This window comes from Pleurodeles waltl, chromosome 4_2 (assembly GCF_031143425.1).
Source record: "Pleurodeles waltl isolate 20211129_DDA chromosome 4_2, aPleWal1.hap1.20221129, whole genome shotgun sequence".
Classification (NCBI taxonomy): Eukaryota; Metazoa; Chordata; class Amphibia; order Caudata; family Salamandridae; genus Pleurodeles; species Pleurodeles waltl.
Genome location: NC_090443.1, coordinates 277,895,155 through 277,917,798, shown reverse-complemented (window position 1 = coordinate 277,917,798; position 22,644 = coordinate 277,895,155). Strand labels below are relative to the sequence as shown.

General features: G+C 43.1%; 1 protein-coding gene across 1 annotated transcript in view; it reads right to left on the bottom strand.

The window, feature by feature from the left end:
• LOC138293849 (extracellular calcium-sensing receptor-like) overlaps positions 1–22,644 on the bottom strand; it is a 172,735-nt gene that overhangs the window by 74,612 nt on the left and 75,479 nt on the right. Inside the window, exon 8 of the mRNA XM_069233157.1 lies at positions 8,183–8,374. Coding sequence (XP_069089258.1) covers positions 8,183–8,374 — 192 coding nt within the window. The remainder of the gene's footprint in view (positions 1–8,182; positions 8,375–22,644) is intronic.

Sequence of the window (22,644 nt, the reverse complement as noted above, 5' to 3'; positions counted from 1 at the left end):
GCAAGGGATCCAAAACCTGGAGCAGCCAGGAGAGTGGTGATTCCTCAGCAATACAGAGAGTTCCTCCTAACTCTAGCCCACGACATTCCCTTGGCTGGACATTTGGGACAAATGAAAACTTGGGACAGACTTGTTCCCCTGTTTCATTGGCCTAGAATGTCAGAGGACACAAAGGAAGTTTGTAAGTCCTGTGAAACCTGTCAAGCCAGTGGCAAAACAGGTGGCACTCCAAAGGCTCCCCTTATTCCACTACCTGTGGTTGGGGTACCCTTTGAAAGGGTAGGGGTTTACATAGTTGGCCCCCTTGACCCTCCTACTGCTTCAGGCAATAGGTTTATCTTGGTGGTAGTGGACCATGCCACCAGATATCCTGAAGCAATTCCTCTAAGGACCACTACAGCTCCTGCAGTGGCAAAGGCCCCCCTGGGAATCTTTTCCAGGGTGGGCTTCCCAAAAGAGGTGGTATCAGACAGGGGAAGCAATTTCATGTCTGCTTACTTAAAGGCCATGTGGAAGGAATGTGGTGTTACATACAAGTTCACCACACCCTATCATCCACAAACAAATGGACTGGTTGAGAGGTTTAATAAAACTCTCAAAGGAATGATAATGGGACTCCCTGAAAAGCTCCGGAGGAGATGGGATGTCCTGTTACCTTGCCTCCTTTTTGCTTACAAGGAGGTACCCCAAAAAGGAGTGGGCTTCAGCCCATTTGAACTCCTATTTGGACACCCTGTAAGAGGTCCTCTAACACTTGTTAAGGAGGGTTGGGAACAACCTTTAAAAGCTCCTAAGCAAGACATAGTGGACTATGTACTTGGCCTAAGATCCAGAATGGCTGAGTATATGAAAAAGGCCAGTAAAAACCTTCAGGCCAGCCAAGAGCTCCAAAAGCAATGGCATGACCAGAAGGCTGTTCTGATTCAGTACCAACCAGGGCAGAAAGTGTGGGTCTTGGAGTCTGTGGCCCCAAGAGCACTCCAAGACAAATGGAGTGGACCCCACATTATTGTTGAAAAAAAGGGAGAAGTCACATTCTTTGTTGACTTGGGCACTGCCAGGAGTCCCCTTAGGGTGCTCCATGTCAATCGCCTAAAACCCTACTATGACAGGGCTGATCTCACCCTGCTCATGGCAACAGATGAAGGACAGGAAGAAGAGAGTGACCCACTCCCTGATCTCTTCTCTTCCACAGAACAGGATGCTCTAGTGGAAGGTGTAGTTCTGGCAGATTGTCTGACTGCTGAGCAGAAAGACCACTGCATAAATCTCCTGGGTCAATTTTCTGAACTCTTTTCTACTGTGCCAGGCACCACTTCTTGGTGTGAGCACACTATAGATACTGGAGACAGCTTGCCTGTCAAAAGTAAGATCTATAGGCAGCCTGACCATGTCAGGGACTGCATAAAACAAGAGGTTCAGAAAATGCTTGAACTGGGAGTGGTAGAGCACTCTGAAAGTCCATGGGCCTCGCCTGTGGTACTTGTACCAAAACCTCATTCCAAAGATGGAAAGAAGGAAATGCGGTTTTGTGTAGATTACAGAGGTCTCAAGCAGGTAACTAAAACTGATGCTCACCCTATACCCAGGGCAGATGAGCTCATAGATACACTGGCATCTGCCAAGTATCTAAGCACCTTTGATTTGACTGCAGGGTATTGGCAGATCAAGTTATCAGAGGATGCTAAAGCAAAAACTGCATTTTCAACCATTGGAGGGCACTATCAATTCACAGTAATGCCTTTTGGGTTGAAAAATGCACCTGCCACTTTTAAGAGGTTGGTGAATACAGTCCTGCAAGGGTTGGAGGCTTTTAGTGCAGCATATCTAGATGATATAGCTGTCTTTAGCTCCACCTGGGATGATCACCTGGTCCACCTGTGGAAAGTTTTGGAGGCCCTGCAAAAGGCAGGCCTCACTATCAAGGCTTCAAAGTGCCAGATAGGGCAGGGGAAAGTGGTTTATCTGGGACACCTGGTAGGTGGAGAACAGATTGCACCACTTCAGGGGAAAATCCAAACTATTATAGATTGGGTTCCCCCTACAACTCAGACCCAGGTGAGAGCCTTCTTAGGCCTCACTGGGTATTACAGGAGGTTCATAAAGAACTATGGCTCCATAGCAGCCCCTCTTAATGACCTCACATCTAAGAAAATGCCTAAAAAGGTATTGTGGACAGCTAGCTGTCAGAAAGCTTTTGAGGAGCTGAAGCAGGCCATGTGCTCTGCACCTGTCCTGAAAAGCCCCTGTTACTCCAAAATATTCATTGTCCAAACTGATGCATCTGAATTAGGGGTAGGGGCAGTCTTATCACAACTTAATTCTGAGGGCCAGGATCCACCTGTTGCTTTTATCAGCAGGAGGTTGACCCCTAGAGAAAAGCATTGGTCTGCCATAGAGAGGGAGGCCTTTGCTGTGGTCTGGGCACTGAAGAAGTTGAGGCCTTACCTGTTTGGCACTCACTTCATTGTTCAGACAGACCACAAACCTCTACTTTGGCTAAAACAAATGAAAGGTGAAAATCCTAAATTGTTGAGGTGGTCCATATCCCTACAGGGAATGGACTATACAGTGGAACATAGACCTGGGAGTACCCACTCCAATGCAGATAGACTCTCCAGATATTTCCACTTAGACAATGAAGACTTATCAGGTCATGGCTAGTCTTATTGTCCTTCGTTTGGGGGGGGGGGGGTTTGTAGGAAAGTACCATCTTGCCTGGCATGTTACCCCCATATTTCACTGTATATATGTTGTTTTAGTTGTATGTGTCACTGGGACCCTGCCAGCCAGGGCCCCAGTGCTCATAAGTGTGCCCTGTATGTGTTACCTGTGTGATGACTAACTGTCTCACTGAGGCTCTGCTAACCAGAACCTCAGTGGTTATGCTCTCTCATTTCTTTCCAAATTGTCACTAACAGGCTAGTGACCAATTTCACCAATTTACATTGGCATACTGGAACACCCTTATAATTCCCTAATATATGGTACTGAGATACCCAGGGTATTGGGGTTCCAGGAGATCCCTATGGGCTGCAGCAGTTCTTTTGCCACCCATCGGGAGCTCTGACAATTCTTACACAGGCCTGCCACTGCTGCCTGAGTGAAATAACGTCCACGTTATTTCACAGCCATTTACCACTGCACTTAAGTAACTTATAAATCTCTTATATGTCTAACCTTTACCTGGTAAAGGTTGGGTGCTAAGTTACTTAGTGTGTGGACACCCTGGCACTAGCCAAGGTGCCCCCACATTGTTCAGGGCGAATTCCACGGGCTTTGTGAGTGCGGGGACACCATTACACGCGTGCACTATACATAGGTCACTACCTATGTATAGCTTCACAATGGTAACTCCGAACATGGCCATGTAACATGTCTAAGATCATGGAATTGCCCCCCAATGCCATCCTGGCATTGGTGAGACAATCCTATGACCCCCCGGGTCTCTAGCACAGACCTGGGTACTGTCAACTGTCTTTCCCGGGGTTTCACTGCAGCTGCTGCCAACCCCTCAGACAGGTTTCTGCCCTCCTGGGGTCCAGCCAGGCTTGGCCCAGGAAGGCAGAACAAAGGACTTCCTCAGAGAGAGGGGGTTACACCCTCTCCCTTTGGAAAAAGGTGTCAGGGCTGGGGAGGAGTAGCCTCCCCAGCCTCTGGAAATGCTTTGATGGGCACAGATGGTGCCCATCTCTGCATAAGCCAGTCTACACCGGTTCAGGGTTCCCCCAGCCCTGTTCTGGGTCGAAACTGGACAAAGGAAAGGGGAGTGACCACTCCCCTGACCTGCACCTCCCCTGGGAGGTGCCCAGAGCTCCTCCAGTGTGCTCCAGACCTCTGCCATCTTGGAAACAGAGGTGCTGCTGGCACACTGGACTGCTCTGAGTGGCCAGGGCCAGCAGGTGACGTCAGAGACTCCTTCTGATAGGCTCTTACCTGTGTTGCTAGCCTATCCTCCTTCCTAGGTAGCCAAACCTCCTTTTCTGGCTATTTAGGGTCTCTGCTTTGGGGAATTCTTTAGATAACGAATGCAAGAGCTCATCAGAGTTCCTCTGCATCTCTCTCTTCACCTTCTGCCAAGGGATCGACTGCTGACCGCGCTGGAAGCCTGCAAAACCGCAACAAAGTAGCAAAGACGACTACTGCAACATTGTATCGCTGATCCTGCCGCCTTCTCAACTGTTTTCCTGGTGGTGCATGCTGTGGGGGTAGTCTGCCTCCTCTCTGCACTAGAAGCTCTGAAGAAATCTCCCGTGGGTCGACGGAATCTTCCCCCTGCAACCGCAGGCACCAAAAGACTGCATCACCGGTCCTCTGGGTCCCCTCTCAGCTCGACGAGCGTGGTCCCTGGAACTCAGCAACTCTGTCCAAGTGACTCCCACAGTCCAGTGACTCTTCAGTCCAAGTTTGGTGGAGGTAAGTCCTTGCCTCCCCACGCTAGACTGCATTGCTGGGTACCGCGTGATTTGCAGCTGCTCCAGCTCCTGTGCACTCTTCCAGGATTTCCTTTGTGCACAGCCAAGCCTGGGTCCCGACTCTCTAACCTGCAGTGCACGACCTCCTGAATTGTCCTCCGGCGTCGTGGGACCTTCTTTTGTGACTTCGGGTGAGCTCCGGTTCACTCTTCTTTGTAGTGCCTGTTCTGGCACTTCTGCTGGTGCTGCCTGCTCCTGAGTGGGCTCCTTGTCTTGCTGGGCACCCCCTCTGTCTCCTCACGCAATTGGCGACATCCTGGTCCCTCCTGGGCCACAACAGCATCCAAAAACCCTAACAGTGACCCTTGCAGCTAGCAAGGCTTGTTTGCGGTCTTTCTGCACGGGAACACCTCTGCAAGCTTCTTCACGACGTGTGACATCCATCCTCCAAAGGGGAAGTTTCTAGCCCTCTTCGTTCTTGCAGAATCCACAGCTTCTACCATCCGTTGGCAGCTTCTTTGCACCCACAGCTGGCATTTCCTGGGCATCTGCCCACTGCCGACTTGATCGTGACTCTTGGACTTGGTCCCCTTGTTCCGCAGGTCCTCTCGTCTGGAAATCCATCGTTGTTGCATTGCTGGTGTTGGTCTTCCTTGCAGAACTCCCCTATCACGACTTCTGTGCTCTCTGGGGAACTTAGGTGCACTTTGCACCCACTTTTCAGGGTCTTGGGGTGGGCTATTTTTCTAACCCTCACTGTTTTCTTACAGTCCCAGCGACCCTCTACAAGGTCACATTGGTTTGGGGTCCATATGTGGTTCGCATTCCACTTTTGGAGTATATGGTTTGTGTTGCCCCTGTACCTATGTGCTCCCAGTGCAATCTATTGTGACTATACATTGCTTGCACTGTTTTCTATTGCTATTACTGCATATTTTTGGTATTGTGTACATATATCTTGTGTATATTTGCTATCCTCATACTGAGGGTACTCACTGAGATACTTTTGGCCTATTGTCATAAAAATAAAGTACCTTTATTTTTAGTATATCTGTGTATTGTGTTTTCTTATGATATTGTGCATATGACACCAGTGGTTTAGTAGGAGCTTTGCATGTCTCCTAGTTCAGCCTAAGCTGCTCTGCTAAGCTACCTTTTCTATCAGCCTAAGCTGCTAGACACCTCTTCTACACTAATAAGGGATAACTGGACCTGGTACAAAGTCTAAGTACCCCTTGGTACCCACTACAAGCCTGGCTAGCCTCCTACATGGGCACACCAGATTTTCAACAAGAAAGTGCTTTTCCACGTAGATAACATGGCAGTGGTTAACATTGATAAAAGACGACAAAAGACCTACATGTTTTGAAGTTGTTAAGCAGTTGCGGGTTTTCCTGTTGGAATGTCTGCGCCTGAATATCACTTTAAGGGCAAGGCATATTGCAGGAGGGGATAATAGCAATGCGGATGCTCTCTCTTGTTCCCAATGGCAGAGATTCTGTTGGAAAGCACCTTGGGCGTACGAGAGGAATACAGTTATGCCAGGGCATCTTTAGACCACTGGAGAGAGCGCATGATGCAAATGGCTAGAGGTTCAGAGTCAGACTCCCCGCTGTGAGCTTACACTCAAGCATGGATAGAGTTCTTGGACTCTGCTGCTCAGCGGAGGAGCACAGAGGATGCAGAGATGTTAAGCAGGGCGGATGTGGTAAAATTCATTATGCTTTTGATGGATCAGGTTCTGTCAGGGGGACGATTTTGGAAAAATTGGATGGTTTGGCCTTTTTCAACAAGATATATTGGGGCTATGAGTGAATGGCAGATGAATTGGGGAAGAGAATTCTAGAAGGTTGGGTTAGAGAGAGAGGACCTATGGAAAGGATAAGGAGGCCAGTGACCTTGCAGATTTAGAAGAGACTTTGAAGGGACTGATGGACATTCTTCCACGGGTATATCACAATGTACAAGCTTGCAGACTATTTTCAGGGCTGATGGAGATGTTGTTTTTTTGGGGCATTTTGGATGGGAAAGTTAATAGGTTCAAAGAAGAGAGATGGCATCTAGGGGAAGAATGTGGAGGTGAGGGTGTGGTTGTTGCCATCCAAGGCAAATCAGAAAGGTTGGAGGAAGTGTGTCAGTTTTTGGCGCTATCTGAACAAAAGCGTTGGCCGGCTGCAGTGATGATAGACCCTCACAGGTGGGGTCACTCCAGCGGGTGAGGTCTTCCGTTATGCATTAGGACTAGAGTGTTGGAGTTCTAGATTTTGGGAGTGTTGAGGCTTGGTCTGAAAGTGTGGGTTTGCCTGAATGGGAGTATGGTATGCATTCCTTTAGGATAGGGATGGCAACTGAGACAAAGTTGCAGGGGGTGTCAGGCACTTGACATACAGAGGGTGGGGAGGTGAACGTCTGAGTGATACAAACGATAAATGAGATTGAATGTGACATGGTAGGGAGTGTTATTAATGTTTCTTTTTCTGTTTGTTGTAAGGCGCATTGCAGGGCCTGGGGGAGAGTGCATCAAGGCCTGTATTTGCAGGTACTGTTTTGTAAAACGGGACGAATGACAGGCTGAATCCAGGAAGTTAGGCAAACCATTGGGTTTTAATGATTTGAAAGTTCATTTAAAATGATTTGGCAAGAGTGGAATAAGCTGGTGTGATCTATAGCCTAAGTTGGTATGTATGTGAAAAAAAAATCATTGCACTGCTGTTTTGGTGCTGCATTTAGGGGGAAATGATTTAGTGAGGGTTTGGCCCTAGCAAACTGTGTCAAAGACGATTAGTGTGAAATCAAATGGATGTGGTCAGGGTTGACGATTATGTGGATGGCCTTTTTGCCCTGAGAAATTGCACTGGTGCTAGAAGGCCTGGGGCGATTAATAGGGCATGGAGGAAGTGCAATATGGACATTAAAAAAGTCTGTCGGGAGGAAGGCGAATTTGTGATTGAGCATGACGACATCAAAAAAACGTGCATTTTTTAGGAATGATGAGGTCCATTTGTAAATGCGCTGGATGGATTTGTACTTGCAGTTGAAGACAGTTTTGTCTATTGTTGAAGGAATCATCCTGAAGCACTGAAAGGGGGTGTCAGAAAAACACTCAGGAGGTTTTTCTGGTGGCGGTTAGTTGAACAGGCTTAAAGGCATTTCAAGGGAAAATGAGCAGGTTAAGACCTAGTTAAGAGATGCAGCGGAGATGAAGAAACAATATGAAAAGCATGAGGAAAACAAATGTTTGAAGAACATGCAAGAGATTTGGATGGGTGAAGTTTTGAGTGAGGAGAGATTGGAGAGTTTGTGTTTGGCATGAGCATTTGAAGGGCTCTTTACGGGAAGGGGTAGGAGGGTGGTTAGTTGTTACAATGTATAGTGAGGCAGTGTTGAAATAGTTGCTATGGCTAGATGCCAGGGTTTTGCATAACCAACTTTGCATCTGTCTCATTAAAGTGACCTTTTTCACACACATTTGATGGCACAGGTGCTTTCTGGATGTACTGTGCTGCCTGTAGGAAGACTCTGCCAGCTCTGTCCCTGTTAATGTTAAGGTTTATGTATAAGTAGTGCAGAGGAGTACTTTTGGCCAGAAATTGAGAAAAATACAAATATTATGATGAAAATGGACTTTTGTCAAAATGTTATGTTCTTACAAAATAGGAACGTTTCTTTCAAATGATCTATAAACAATACTAGATATAAACATCCTTTGAGGTCTCTCCCCCTCAACTCACCTTCCTTTGCGGGTCACTCCATACTATGGCACTCACGTTCAGGATAATCTGCTCCCCCTTGGAGGGCTGTGTGTCGAATTGCCCCACTTTTACCAGCCTGTGAGGGCCTTCTGGGGGTATATGCAGGTTCACAATGTCAAAAAGGGCAGGTACCTCCCCATGGGCATTATAGAAGATTTCTTCCCCTGCTGGGGTGCGAAAGCGAACACTCTTCAGGTACCAGAGTACCTGCAAATAAAGAAAAAAGAAAGTCATCGTCAAAGCCATCCTTATCTACATAGATCTGTGTAGCCTTAGGCATGAAGTGCTGAAGAATAGAGCACGAGGAGCAGCCTAAAAAAGACAGTCTAGGGTTGCCCACAATGTTTTAAACACAATTTCTAATCAATACTGTTAAAATACAGTGGGGACAAGAGGTCTTCTGTGATGTGTTACAGACTTGTTCAGGGGCCACGGTGCAAACAGGGTCTCCTGGGCCTAAGCCATGCGGTCTGGGATTTTTGCCTTGTTTGTATTGCTCTGCAAACTGCGTCTCGTTAAACCTTGTTTGCACTTGATTCTCAGTGATCGCAATGGCGAGCAGTCACAGACTTCTCAGGCAGATCAAGCAGGGGTGCTCAAGCTGAGGACTCGACAGCCACCCAGCAGCACAGTAATCTAAATGTCCCGACCAGTGGTTGTCTTTGTTAAAAAGAAAGTAAGTTAACACACACAGAAGATGGAAAAACTACACACTATGCAGATAAGATTATTTCACTGACATGAGGCCGCTATAACCTGAGGACTGGTAATTTCCCCTTTCTCTCCACCCCCTGTTCTCTCCCCTATTACCGGGATCACTCTAGTCTGTGCATAGGCTGGGGATCAGGCACAGATGCATTGCTACATACCTCTGTAGACATTGTGCGCTCAGTTATTTTTAAAAGTCTCAACCATTTACCTCACCACTGCAGAGCTTAGTCAGTTCACTGATAATATATAGAAAACCGAAATATCGTGATACAAAAAAATTGTGTCAACAATATGGTCCACAAAAATATTGTTTTCCTGTACTTAAAACTGAAAACACAAACATATTGAAAGAAATATCACTTTCCACTGATATAGGAAAAAAAGACAAAAAAATTGATTTTTTGAAATATATTTAATTAAAAATAGTAAACATTAAAAATATTAACATGTAACAGTAATATAATGTAAATTAAATATATTTGAATAATATAAAAGTGTTTATAAATATACACTTGTTTAAACACACAAATGTATATGCGTATGTTTAATTACACACATATAATGTAAAACTATTATTAAAATAATAATTTTAATTTAAAGTATATTTTTTTAAAGGTTAATAATGAAACAAGTATATATTTCTGTATCTATGTCTCTCTCTCTCTCTCCCTCTCTCTCTCTCTCTCTCTCTCTCTCTCTATATATATATATATATATATATATATACCTCACAATTACATCAGGCTTCAAACCAAAATCTACCTTTTTCCCCAATATGAATCATGACAATATTGACACCTTTTATGATAGGGTTGTTCATGATTTGACATGATTTCGACATCGAACATGGTTCAAACCTAGAAATAATCAGAACCTTTCATATGAGCAAAGAGCTACTATTAAATCATTAGCAGAAGACAATAATATTATCATTTGTCCATCAGATAAAGGAGGTAACATAGTACTTATGGAAAGACAGAAATATATTGATGAGGTTATGCGCCAATTCGATGACACTCAGTTCTATATGCCTGTATCTAGGGATATATATACGAGTAGTATCACAGGAATTTGGCAACTTCTGGCTGAGTGGAAAGATAGGGGTCTTTTAATATGGGAAGAATTCTGTTTTTTGAAAAAGGACTTTCCCAAGTTACCTGTACTGTATATTCTCCCTAAGATTTACAAAAATAGGGACAACCCTCCTAGAAGACCAATAGTTTCCTTCTGTGGTAGTGCACTGGAAAATGTTTCCAAATATGTTGACTTTTTCTTGAGAGATTTTGTTATGAATTTACCATCTTATGTCCGTGACATTAAAGACTTTCTGGGCAAACTCAAAGGTATTGTTTGGGAAGATGATTTCTTATTGATAACATTAGATGTTAACTCCCTTTATACCATTATAGATCATGAGAAAGGTATACTTGCATGTAGACATTTTATGCATACTAGATCATTGTCATATCTGGCACACACTGATATGATTGTAGAGATGATAAGGTATTGTCTCACGAATAACATCTTTCTTTTTAATGGTGTGCTCTACAAACAGATTCTCAGGACTGCCATGGAAACTTGCTTTGCTCCTAGTTTTGCTTGTTTGTTTCTGGGTTGGTGGGAAGAATAATTTTTCTAAAATGAGGAGAAATACCCGGAAACACAACGAGCCACTTTGTGACTTAGATATATTGATGACTTGTTCATAATATGGAAGGGAACGGAGGAAGAAGCTATACGGTTTATTACTAAACTTAATGATAATGATCTTAATATTAGATTAACCTATAGCATAAATTGTTCGTCCATTGATTTTTTGGACATAAAAATCATGATTCAAGACAATATGATTAAAACAGAACTTTGTCGCAAAACTACAGCAGGTAATAGTTTATTACATGCCAACAGTGGGCACCCTGAGAACCTTAAGTGGAGTATCCCGTATGGCGAACCTTTGAGGGCCAAAAGAATTAGTAATATGGATGAGGGTTTTCATAAAGAACAGAAAGAGATGATTAAAAGATTTAGGGAGAGAGGATACCCGGATTGGGTGATTAGGAAGGCCACAGAAAAAAGTAAGAGAATAGAAAGAACACAGACTCTCTTTGACAATACTATTAAGATAGAGAAAGAAAGCAATGATGACATCATATTGATTCTAACCTACAATGAGGATACAGCACAAATGAAGAAAATTATTTTAAAAAATTGGAAGATCTTACAATGTGATTCCTTGATTGGTAACATTATCAATAGGCCTCAGATTATTTATAGAAGGGGACGTAATTTTCATGACATTCTAAGATCTAATGATATTACTTTGGTTTCCCACATAAAAGAAAACAATTTGCAGGGATTTTTTCCATGTGGACATTGTAAAGCCTGCCGTAATAGTGTGATACGAAAAGAGTATTCTACGAGTAAACCGGGGGAGATGAGACAGATCAAACAATTTTTGACTTGTAGTATTCCATTCACTACTTATGTCTTGGAATGTCCCAGTCATCGATGGTATATTGGCAGTACGAAGCATGCTGTTAAGAAGCGTATTCTTGAACATATGCGTGCAATAACATTGAGGAATCCTCATTATCCTGTAGCTAGACACTTTCAGGACAAACACAACTCTGACAACTCTCTATTGACCTATTTTGATATTGAACATGTGTCACCACATCACAGGGGTAGCAATAGAGAATTGACTTTACGTAAGAAAGAATCCAGATATATTCTGGACCTGGAAACTATGATACCGAAGGGTTTGAATACTGGAGAGGAACTCAATACACATTTATTTGAGAATTGCAATGTGGAGATAGAAGAGGGGTATAGTAATTTTATTTGAGAAATGAAATTTAGTGTCGGTATTTTGTAAATAATAATAATAATAATTTTTGTAATATATTTGATTATGTTTTTACAGAGGAAATGTGGCTGGATGGATTATAACTGGACTTCTAATAACTTGTCTATCTTTCCTCACACGTGACTTACTGGGTGGTGGATATTAAGATAAGAATTTTTGTATTGAATTTTTTTGTATTTAATTTTATGTATTGTGTTTTCATATAATATATCTCCTTTTTCTTTAATCTTTCAAGTTCCTTGAACCGCTAAAAGAAAGTATTCCATTTGGTGAGATGATGAGAGCCAAAAGGATATGCAGTACTGAGATCAAATTCAAAGAAGTTCAGGCAGACATGGAGAGGAGATTACACAATAGAGGATATACTGATAGGACACTTGAAAGAGCTAATAACAAAATAAAATCAAGAGCTAGAGAAGATCTATTATTTTCGCCAAAGGGAAATAAGAACAAGATAAACAGTGGTACGAATAGTGGTACAATAGTGAGGTTCATTACAACATTCAATGAAGCACATGATCAAGTACGTAATTTATTACAAAAGCACTGGCATGTCGTAAGGAGTGATCCTATAATAGGACAGAGAATGATGAGGAGACCACAAATAACCTATCGAAGAGGTAAATCTTTGAAAGATGTCCTAGTGAAAAGTGATATTAGACAATTGAACAAACAAACAACATGGTTGAACACACAGGATGGCTTTTACAAGTGTACGAAATGTAAAGCAAGCAAAAAATTGAGAAAATATTAAAAATGTAATCATGAGCAATAGGACGGTACACACCATAAAGGGAAGATACATGTGTAAAAGTGACTATGTGATCTACATTTTGAAATGTACTTGCCCTAAATTGTATGTGGGTAGCACAAAATTACAGGCACATAAGAGAGTCCTGCAACACTTAAGAGCTATCACAAATAATGATATCACATATCCAGTAGCTAGACACATTCATGAGATACACGGAGGGAAAATAGAGGCGTTATGCTACAGTGTGATTGATGGCATATCTAGAGATAGTAGAGGGGGAGACCGAGAGAAAAACCTGCGTAAATTAGAGTCGAGATATATATTATTACTCGACACAAAGGAACTAAATGGTTTGAATACTAGTGAGGAGCTATACATACATCTATATTAATTAAGAGGTGGTAATTAGTCTACTCCTATATATCAAATGACTGTGATGGATAGATATAAATGTGGTTTATCCAAATACAAATTCATTACATCTAGTCCTCATATTACCAAATTGGGAGTTGAGCCAGATTTGGTCATGATATCATGAAGAAAAATTCAATAAGATAAAAAGCGTAAGATCGAATCAAGGCAATACAATTTAAGGGTCAAGATGTATGATAATGATATAAGATTGTTCAAAATCAATTATATCAATTAATGGAGAGTCTACCCTTATGAATTTCAATATAAATATAGGCTATTGGAAAATTAATTATTTAAAGAATGTTTATATATACAGACCGAGTTAATGGGGTACTGTATGAATATATTTATTTAGGCATTTGTATTGTTGTTATTCACTTTTATTTCTATCCACATCGTTGCACGTATATTTGGGTCTTTTCGGTTTGCAGCATATACGTTGGCAATTTTGTATTTAAATAAGATTTATTTTATGTATTTATGTATTTATACGGTGACTGACACAAATTAGATATATGTAAACAAATGTTATGATGGTAAATTTAGTTAAAAGGCAAATTGATTGTAATGCAGTTTGGGATTGAGCGTAAAGATCATGTGATATAAATGTAGAAAAACAAAATGGCGAATTAGAAGCTGACGAAGGCGGTAACGCCGAAACGCGTTCTTTTCTTTTGTGCCAATAAACCCAGATGAATTACGATTCCCGCGGAGTGCTGTCCTTTTCTGTACTAAGGGGAACAAGTGTGGATATATATATATATATATATATATATATATAGATATATTAAACAAAAAAATGCAACAAATAATTAAAAAAAACATCCCAATAGCACATGGAAAAGTAATAAATATAAAAAATTAATTTTAATAAAAATTTATATTACACACAATACTAATTTAACATAATTTAATGTAAAATACACAGAAATATAACAATAACAATTATAATAATAATAATAACAATAATAATATACATTTTAAACATTATAAAAAACTGTACATTTCTAGGAATAATACATATAATAATCTCACTCCACTAAACAGCAGAGAAAGCGTTGGACTCAGGAGGGGTAACATTTACTATTCCCACTCCAGTCAGTACAACAGTAGGGAAATCATTTTACTCAGGAGGGGTAAAATGTAATATTCTCACTCCAGTGTGTGCTACAGTAGGGAAAACATTGGACTCGGGAGGGGTAATATTTACTATTCCCACTCCAATCAGTGCAACAGTAGGAAAGTGTTGGGTTCAGAAGGGGTAAAATGTATTGCTTCCACACCAGGTGGTGCAACATTAAGGAAATTGTTGGAGTCTGGAATGGTAAAATGTACTATTCCCACTCCAGTCTGTGCAACAGTAGGGAAAGCATTGGACTCAGGAGGGGTAAAATATACTATTCCCACTGTAGTCTGTGTAACAGCAGGGAAAGTACTTCACTTCAAACACGACCCTTATTTTAATACAAGTATTAATTTCCTACAATTATAAAATGATAAACATAAAATTAAATATATACATCAAAAAAATTAAACAATTCAAATATCTTTTTAAAAATAAATCATATAAAAACTGTTATTTAATAATTATTTCATTAAATTCCCACACTATAGTTGCACATTAAACATACATCTAAATGAAAAAATATAATATTTACACAATTGACATCATTTAACAATTAATTACATTATTATAAGTAAATAAATTAAAATTACTATTTACAATTCAATCAACTTTCCACTCTTTACTTCTACAAATTCAACAACTCGCACCCAAAATGTAAATTAAAAAATTATAATTACACAATTTACATAATTAATTAACATTTAACTAATTAATAATTTATAAATAATCAACAATTAATTATTTAATTAACTTGTCATCCTATACCCTTACAAACACAACAACCCACACCTAAAATATAACTTAACATCTCATTTATACAATTTACATACTTAACAGTCAAATAAATAATTAATATTAATTTAAAGAATATATATAAAATAATTATACTTAATTAACTTCCCACCCTGGATCCCTATAAACCTCACAACCTGCTACGAAACTATAAATTACTATTTTACAATAACATTTAAAATATAAATATCTTAAAATTAGAAAATGTATTAAAAAATATCAAGAACAATTACACAAACAATATAAACCTAGGCACATAAGATATAATTTAAACCCATAAAGAAATTAAAAAAAACAATATTTCTTACCTTGAACACCGATGTTTCTGTCAATTATATTTTTGCACACAATATTTGAGTCACAATTTTTTAAAACTCGATATTTCTTAATTCTATATTTTTAAATCATTATTTTGTCCAAACCCCGCTTAGTCAAAGTGCTGTCAACTGCAGGGACCTGCACTTGTCTGGCTCTCTCTGGCTCTCTCTCGATGTTCCGGTTTGAGACGCACCGTCTACAAATGCTCCAGTTCTTGGGTCAAGTTCACTGGGAGTAGCAGTGGAGGCCTTCACTCGGAGTCTGTGCAGGCATGCAGCCTCTGCCTTTATTGCAGGTCTCCCCTTTAGGACTTCGAGTGAGATGAGTGAGATGAGAGTTGAGCCATTGGTCAGAAATAATGAGACTGCTGGGTGCTCTTCTGTAGATGGAATGACCCCTTCTCAAGTTACAGTGCTGGGTTAGCAGAGCTGTCCTCTCAAGTTCAATTAGTCTTCACAGCAGTGTTACTGTCCACTAGGACACAGTTGACAAGATCCTTGCATTTTTCTGCTTATGTGTCATTATTGCATTTCAAATATTCGTGTATGTTAGCACACATTTTCATTTATGAACCCATGCTTATTACATATAGATCCCATGCCAAGCCCCGTCACCCATTCCACTGCCCGAATTACAGGCAGTGGAATGCGCAACAGGTGCTGCTGCACCCGCTGCACGGCCACATTGCCACCGGCTCCAGTACCAGCTGGATGTAATGTTAAGGCCCTATGGTGTACTCCAAATAGGGCCGGCGATGTTTGGACCGCACAGGTGGTCTCTCGGCGGTACAATTAATTTGGCCGCCTCCCGCCAAACTCATAATAAGGGCCATAGTATTTATGGCTACTGGAAATATGCTACAGGGGAGGGTCAAATTATGCCGGATGGTTGAGTAAATTATGTGGCAAGTAAAAGCAAATTATGAGGCGCAATGCAGCGTATTTTTGGATAGCGTTACTTTGTGTCACTTGAACTCGTCTGCCAAGATCTAAGGCCCTGATTACCAGTTTGACTGACGGAAACACCTGTCCGCTAAGCTCCCGACAGGGTAGCCGCCACTGTAGTGGCGAGCTCTTCGCCGGCCCCATTATGACCTTCCTGCTTGGTGGAAACCAAGAATTCAGCTGGTCAGCCCAGTGGGGGCAGCATTGCCGGCGGTTTGTAATCGAGCTGGCAGCAATGCTGCCAACCACAGGTGTCATCAGCACCTTCATAATGCGCACTGTCTGCACAGTAGACAGTGCACATTACAAGGGTGCCGGGCATGAGTCCCCTGCACTGCCCATGTCATGGGCATGGGTAGTGCGGGGATCCCCTGTGGCCCTCTGCACCTGTTCTCCTTCAGCCTTTTCATGGCGGTAAAACCACCATGAAAAGGCTGGCAGAGAACCAGATTGTAATCAGAGGTGCAGCACTGAGGTCAGCGCTGCCATGGCTGATTGCAACCTGCACCGCCGTTAGCCTGCTGGGGTCTCCAATCCCAGCGGAGACGGTGGTGGGTTGGCATGACTGACTGCCAACCTCATAATGTGGTGGTCGGACCGCCACAACCGCGGCGGTCCAATAGCCAACGCGAGTGTGACGGTCCGAGGACCGCCGCACTCGTAATCAGGCCCTAAATCAGGCCCACAGTCTGAGCTTGGTTGCGCCTCATTAGTACCTGTGGAAACACAATTATAGCAATAAGCAACAGAAAGGTGACCAGTCAACCTCTGCAAAGGGCCTTCCTCTGTGGGGCAACATGTGTTGCTGCGTTTTTAGTAACCATATGAACAAGAAACTCGTTTTTTGTTCAAATCTGCAGATTATGGTGGCAGATGGAGGATTATGTGGCAATTGTGGCAAATCTATACTTATGCAAACAATGCCGCAGCTGCACAACCAGTTAACTCCATTGGCCCTGCATATCATATTTGCTTTATAATAGTTAATAGTGTATCAATATTTCATCTATATGCATTCAAATGATTTAAAACGTGACAGAATTAAGTGATGGTGGAAAAAAGGTTATTATCTTATTTCTTACATTTTTTATCATTCTGCAAGAGACATGCCATTTTCCAAGTAATCAAAATAGTGTATTTAAGCTTGGTACAGACATATATTAAGCAGAGAGGAATTTTCAACTACCTGAGAGACAACTTGGTTTATACAAGTTGCAGCTGTAAACATCCTCAGTTGGTGTCTACAAGTTGAAGCTGTAACCATCCTCAGTTGAAAGTCAGTTCACACCCTGCCCAAATAGGGAACCTCACTCTAACCAGGGTAAGGGAGACACACAGCTCAGATAACTCCTGCTCACCACCATGGTAGTCTGGCTTATCTCAGAGGCAATGTGTAAGGTATTTGTACAAACACACACAGTAAGACAGTAAAAATACCACAAAAGAATTTCACACCTGTTTAGAAACATAGCCAATATTTATCTATATCAAACAAGACCAACACAGCAAACATCCAACATACACAAGCAAAGATATGAATTTTTAAAGTAAAAAGAGTCTTAAATCCATAGAAATCAATAGATGCATTGTTTTAGCACAAAGTACCTGGTATTCGTGAAAATAAAGCTGCACCGGGGAGTGTGCATTGGAAAAGCAAGTGATGCATTGATTACTTACTCAGAAGTGAGGCCATGCGTTGATTCTTTCTCCGCCTGGTAAGCGCTGTGTTGATTCTTTCCTTGCAGGGTAGGATGCGTCGATTTTCAGACAAGCAGCCTCAGGTCTGCACAGTGATGTTGAATACTTTGAGGCCCAGGTTTGATGCATGTAAAATTCTGATGCGCTGTGTGAAGGGTCTGCATTGAGAACAGGCGCTGTGTCGATTCTCCAGAGGCGAGGCAGGCGCTGCGTGGAATTTTCAGCCACGGGACAGGCGCTGCATCTATTTTTATGATGCCCACACTGTGGTGCGTGGATTTTTTCCTGTAGGATACCAGCATCCACTTCTAAGGGCCCAAGGACTGAATTTGGCACCACTTAGCAAGTAAGGACTCCCAGCAGAAGAGCCCAGGCACTGGCTGATGTAGTCTTTGATGTTCCTGAAACTTCAGAACAGGGGGAAAACTGAGTCCAAGCCTTGGGAGAAACTTCACAAACAGGTTTTCAGAAAGCAAAGTCCTTTCCATCTTAAGGCAGAAGAAGCAGCAGCTGGCCAGCTCAGCACAGCAACAGGCAGAGTGGCAGGTCCTATTCAAGCATCAAGCTTTTCTCCTTGGCAGCGGTTCCTCTTGATCCACAGGTAATCTAAAAGTCTGGGGTTTTGGGTCCACTACTTATACTCATTTCTACCTTTGAAGTAGGCAAACATCAAAGGAAAGCCTCTGTTTTTCATAAGATTCTACCTTGCCAAGGCCTGGCCCCAGACAACACTCCAGGGGGTTGGATCCTGCATTGTGGTCAAACACAGCCTTTTCAGGTGTAGGTGTCAGCTCCTCCCTCCCCACATTAGCCCAGGAGACTCATCAAGATATGCACAACACACCTCAGCCCCCTTTGTGTCACTGTCTAGAGGGAATTCACAAACAGTCCACCTGTCAGTCTGACCCAGACGTGGATTCCACAGGCAGGCAGAGGCACATAATGGATTACCAAGAAAATCCCCACTTTCTAAATGTGACATTTTCAAACAGATAATCTAAAAACCAGCTCTACCAAAATATGTATTTTTAAATTGTGAGTTCAGAGACCCCCAAATCCATACATCTATCTGCTCCTTGCCTTGTCAAAGTGAAAAACACATTTTGCAGTATTTCACTATCAGGACATTTAAAACACACCAGTACATGTCATACCTTTGAAATACACTGTACCCTGCCCATGGGGCTACCAAGGGCCTACCTTAGGGGTGACTTACATGTAGTAAAAGGGAAAGTTTGGCCCAGGCAAGTGGGTACGCTTGCCAGGTCGAACTGGCAGTGCAAAACTGTACATAGAGACACTGCAGTGGCAGGGCTGAGACATGTTTACAGGGCTACTCATGTGGGTGGCACAATCAGTGCTGCAGGCCCACTAGTAGCATTTGATTTACAGGCCCTGGGCACACATAGTGCACCTTTCCAGGAACTTACCAGTAAATGAAATGTGTCAATCATGGAAAACCAGGTATCAATATCTTTTAGACAGAGAGCACTTGCACCAATTTAGCACTGATTAGCATTGATAAAGTGCCCAGTCTATCTTACCCAGCACAAACAAATTACAGCACAGGGTCGAAAAACAAGGGGTCAGAAGCAAACAGTACAGGGAAACCATGCCAAGAGCTGTCAGGTCTAACACTTAGCAAATGCCAAAGGCTCCTTTGAGTCAGACTGGGCTGATCGGCTTACTTGGGAATGTCATATCTAAACACAGAAACTGGGTCTCCAGTTGGCAGAGGTTTGTACCCTGTCCAAGTAGAGAGGACAAAGCTAGTCAGGGTAAGTCAGATGCACACTCTGTATTAACCTGTGTTCTCCCCTGGGTAGTGTGGCACAGAGCAGTCAGACTTATCTCAAGCGGCAATGTATAAAGTATTTGTTCAAGACTTAGGCGGTCATTCCTACCCTGGCGGTCCAAGACCGCCAGGGTAGGGTACCGCGGATGCACCGCCAACAGGCTGGCGGTGCATCCAGGGCAATTCTGACCACGGCGGTACAGCCGCGGTCAGAAACGGAAAACCGGCGGTGTCCCGCCGGTTTTCCGCTGCCCAGGGGAATCCTCCATGCCATGGGGAATCCGACCCCCATACCGCCATCCTGTTCCTGGCGGTTTTGGCCGCCAGGAACAGGATGGCGGTATAGGGTATCGTGGGGCCCCTGGGGGCCCCTGCAGTGCCCATGCCAATGGCATGGGCACTGCAGGGGCCCCCGTAAGAGGGCCCCACCATGATTTTCAGTGTCTGCTATGCAGACACTGAAAATCGCAACGGGTGCTACTGCACCCGTCGCACGCCTTCAACTCCGCCGGCTCCATTCGGAGCCGGCTTCCTCGTTGAAGGCGCTTTCCCGCTGGGCTGGCGGGCGGCCTTCTGGCGGTCGCCCGCCAGCCCAGCGGGAAAGCCAGAATCACCGCGGCGGTCTTCTGACCGCGCAGCGGTGTTCTGGCGGGGGTACTTTGGCGGAAGTAGGAATGACCCCCTTAGATTACGATAACACAGTGAAAACACAACTAAAAGGCTTCACACTAGTTTACAAAAATAAATAATCATTTTTTTTGAAGAAAATAAGACTAAAACAACAGAAATCCAATAAGTAGAACTTGAGATATGAATTTTTAAAGAATAAACTAAAATAGAGTGCTTAGAAATCAATAGTGCTAAAAGGTTACTTGAGGTTTTGTTAGACTGCGGTAAATCCTAAATTCATGCTGACTACAATGGAGTAAAGGCCGACTACAGGACCCACGCAGGGTCAGCTGAAAGTACATTGAATGGAGGGTCATGTCGACACCGAGGAGGTGATGCGAAGGAAATGCATTGGTTCTGATCCGCACAGTTCGGGGCTGCGTCGCTGTTGAGCCAAGGAGCCGGAGACAGGTCCTCTAGGTGCGGCTTCGAAGCCTTTGCGATGACAGTGCATCATCTTCGAGCTGCGCAGACCGCGATGCGAAGCCGATGAGCCAGGGCTGGTGCTGATTTGTGGATCCTAAGCCTCACAGTCAGCTATGCGAAGTAATCAGCTGCAATGTTAGCAACGAGGGAGGATGCAGTGATTTTGATCTGCGCAACAGCATCAATGCGTCTTTTCAGGGAAACAGTTGCAGAGTCCCCTCTCGAGGCAAAAGACTGGACTGGTACCTCTTGGCAGGACAGGACTCACTGTTGGCAGAATCCAGCAGCTGAGCAGTATTGTAGAAAGTCTTTGATGGCCCTGAGACTTCAAAACAGGAGGCAAGCTAACAAGCCCTTGGAGTCACTTAAATTCTTTAGAGGATGAAGAGATGCAAGTCCAGTCCTTCTCATTCCCAGGCAAGAAGCAGACAGCAGTAGGCAAACCCAGCAAAGCAGTTCAGCAGAGTGGCAGTCCCTACCTGTAGCACAGAAGTCCTTCTTCCTGACAGAATGTCCTCAAATTCAGAATTGTACTGATTTAATGGGGTTTGGGGTCCCTTCAGTTATACCCAGTTGGGTTTTTGAAGTGGGGGAGATTCAAAAGAGGCCTTTGAAGTGCCCAAGGTCACAGTCTTTCCTTTCTTGGCTCCAGGCACTCTACAGGGGGTTATGCAGCTCTTTGTGTAAGGACAGACACAGTCCTATTCAGGTGCAGGTGTGAGGTTCTCCCTCTCAATCTAGCTCAGGAAGGCCGATCAGCCAGGTGATGGGCCATCAGGATGTAAGTGTCACAGCTCAGCTCCTTTTGTGTGAGACTGTTTAGAGAAAATGCACAAAACTCAGTTGTCACCCACCCCAGATGTGTATTCAGAGACAGGCAGAGGCACAGAATGGTTAAAGTAAAAAAATGCCAACTTTTTAAAAATCCGACTTTACAATACGTTGTGACTTTATCTTGTGAGACCAGAGACACCAAACTCTAAATTTCTTTCCGTTTCCAACTGGAAATTAAAATTAAAAACTGTATCAAGGTAATCCCGATGTTAAACTAAGGGAGAGAAAGGCCTTGCAGTAGTGAAAAACAACTGTAATTGTTTTTCACTACCAGGACATGTTAAACTTAAAAGTACATATCCAGCTTTTTAAATACACTGAATCATGCTCGGGGGACTAGCTAGGGCCTCTTTTAGGGGTGACTTGCATGTACTGAAAAGGAAGGTTTGGGCCTGGCAATCTGGTACACTTGTCAGGTCGAAATGGCAGTTTAAAACCGAACCCGCAGGTTCTGAAGTTGTAGGCCTGAGACATGTTTAAAGTGCTACTGTAGTAGGTGACCTAATCTGTGATGCAGGCCAACTAGTAGCATTTAATTTACAGGCCGTGGCCAAATATAGTGCACTCCACTAGGGACTTACAAGTAAATTAAATGTGCCAACTGGGGATAAGCCAGTGTCCCCATGTTTAGAGTACAGGCCACCTGCACTTTAGTTCTAGTTAGCAGTGGTAAAATGCACAGAATCCTAAAGCCAGCAAAAATGAAGTAAGCAAAACAGAGGTCAGAAGGCAAAATGTCAGGGGAAACAACGTCAAGGATGCCAGGTCTAATACTGACTAAGGAGTGTGAAGGCCACCTGAAGAATCTCGGCTTAGCTAGGGGCTAGGAGGGAAGATCTGGTGAAACAGACTGATTCAATCAATCAATCAATCAGGAATTTGTAAAGCGCACTGCTCACCGGTGAAGGTCTCAAGGCGCTGAGGAGGAGGGGAGAAGAGAGAGGGAGGTGCTGCTACTGCTCAAACAGCCAGGTCTTGAGAAGTTTCCTGAAGGTAAGGAGGTCTTTGGTCTGGCGCAGGTGGGTGGGAAGAGTGTTCCACGTTTTGGAGGCAAGGTGCGAGAATGATACACTGCAGATGTAGTTCTGCAGACGGGTAGGACGGTTGCGAGGGTGAGGTCGGCGGAGTGG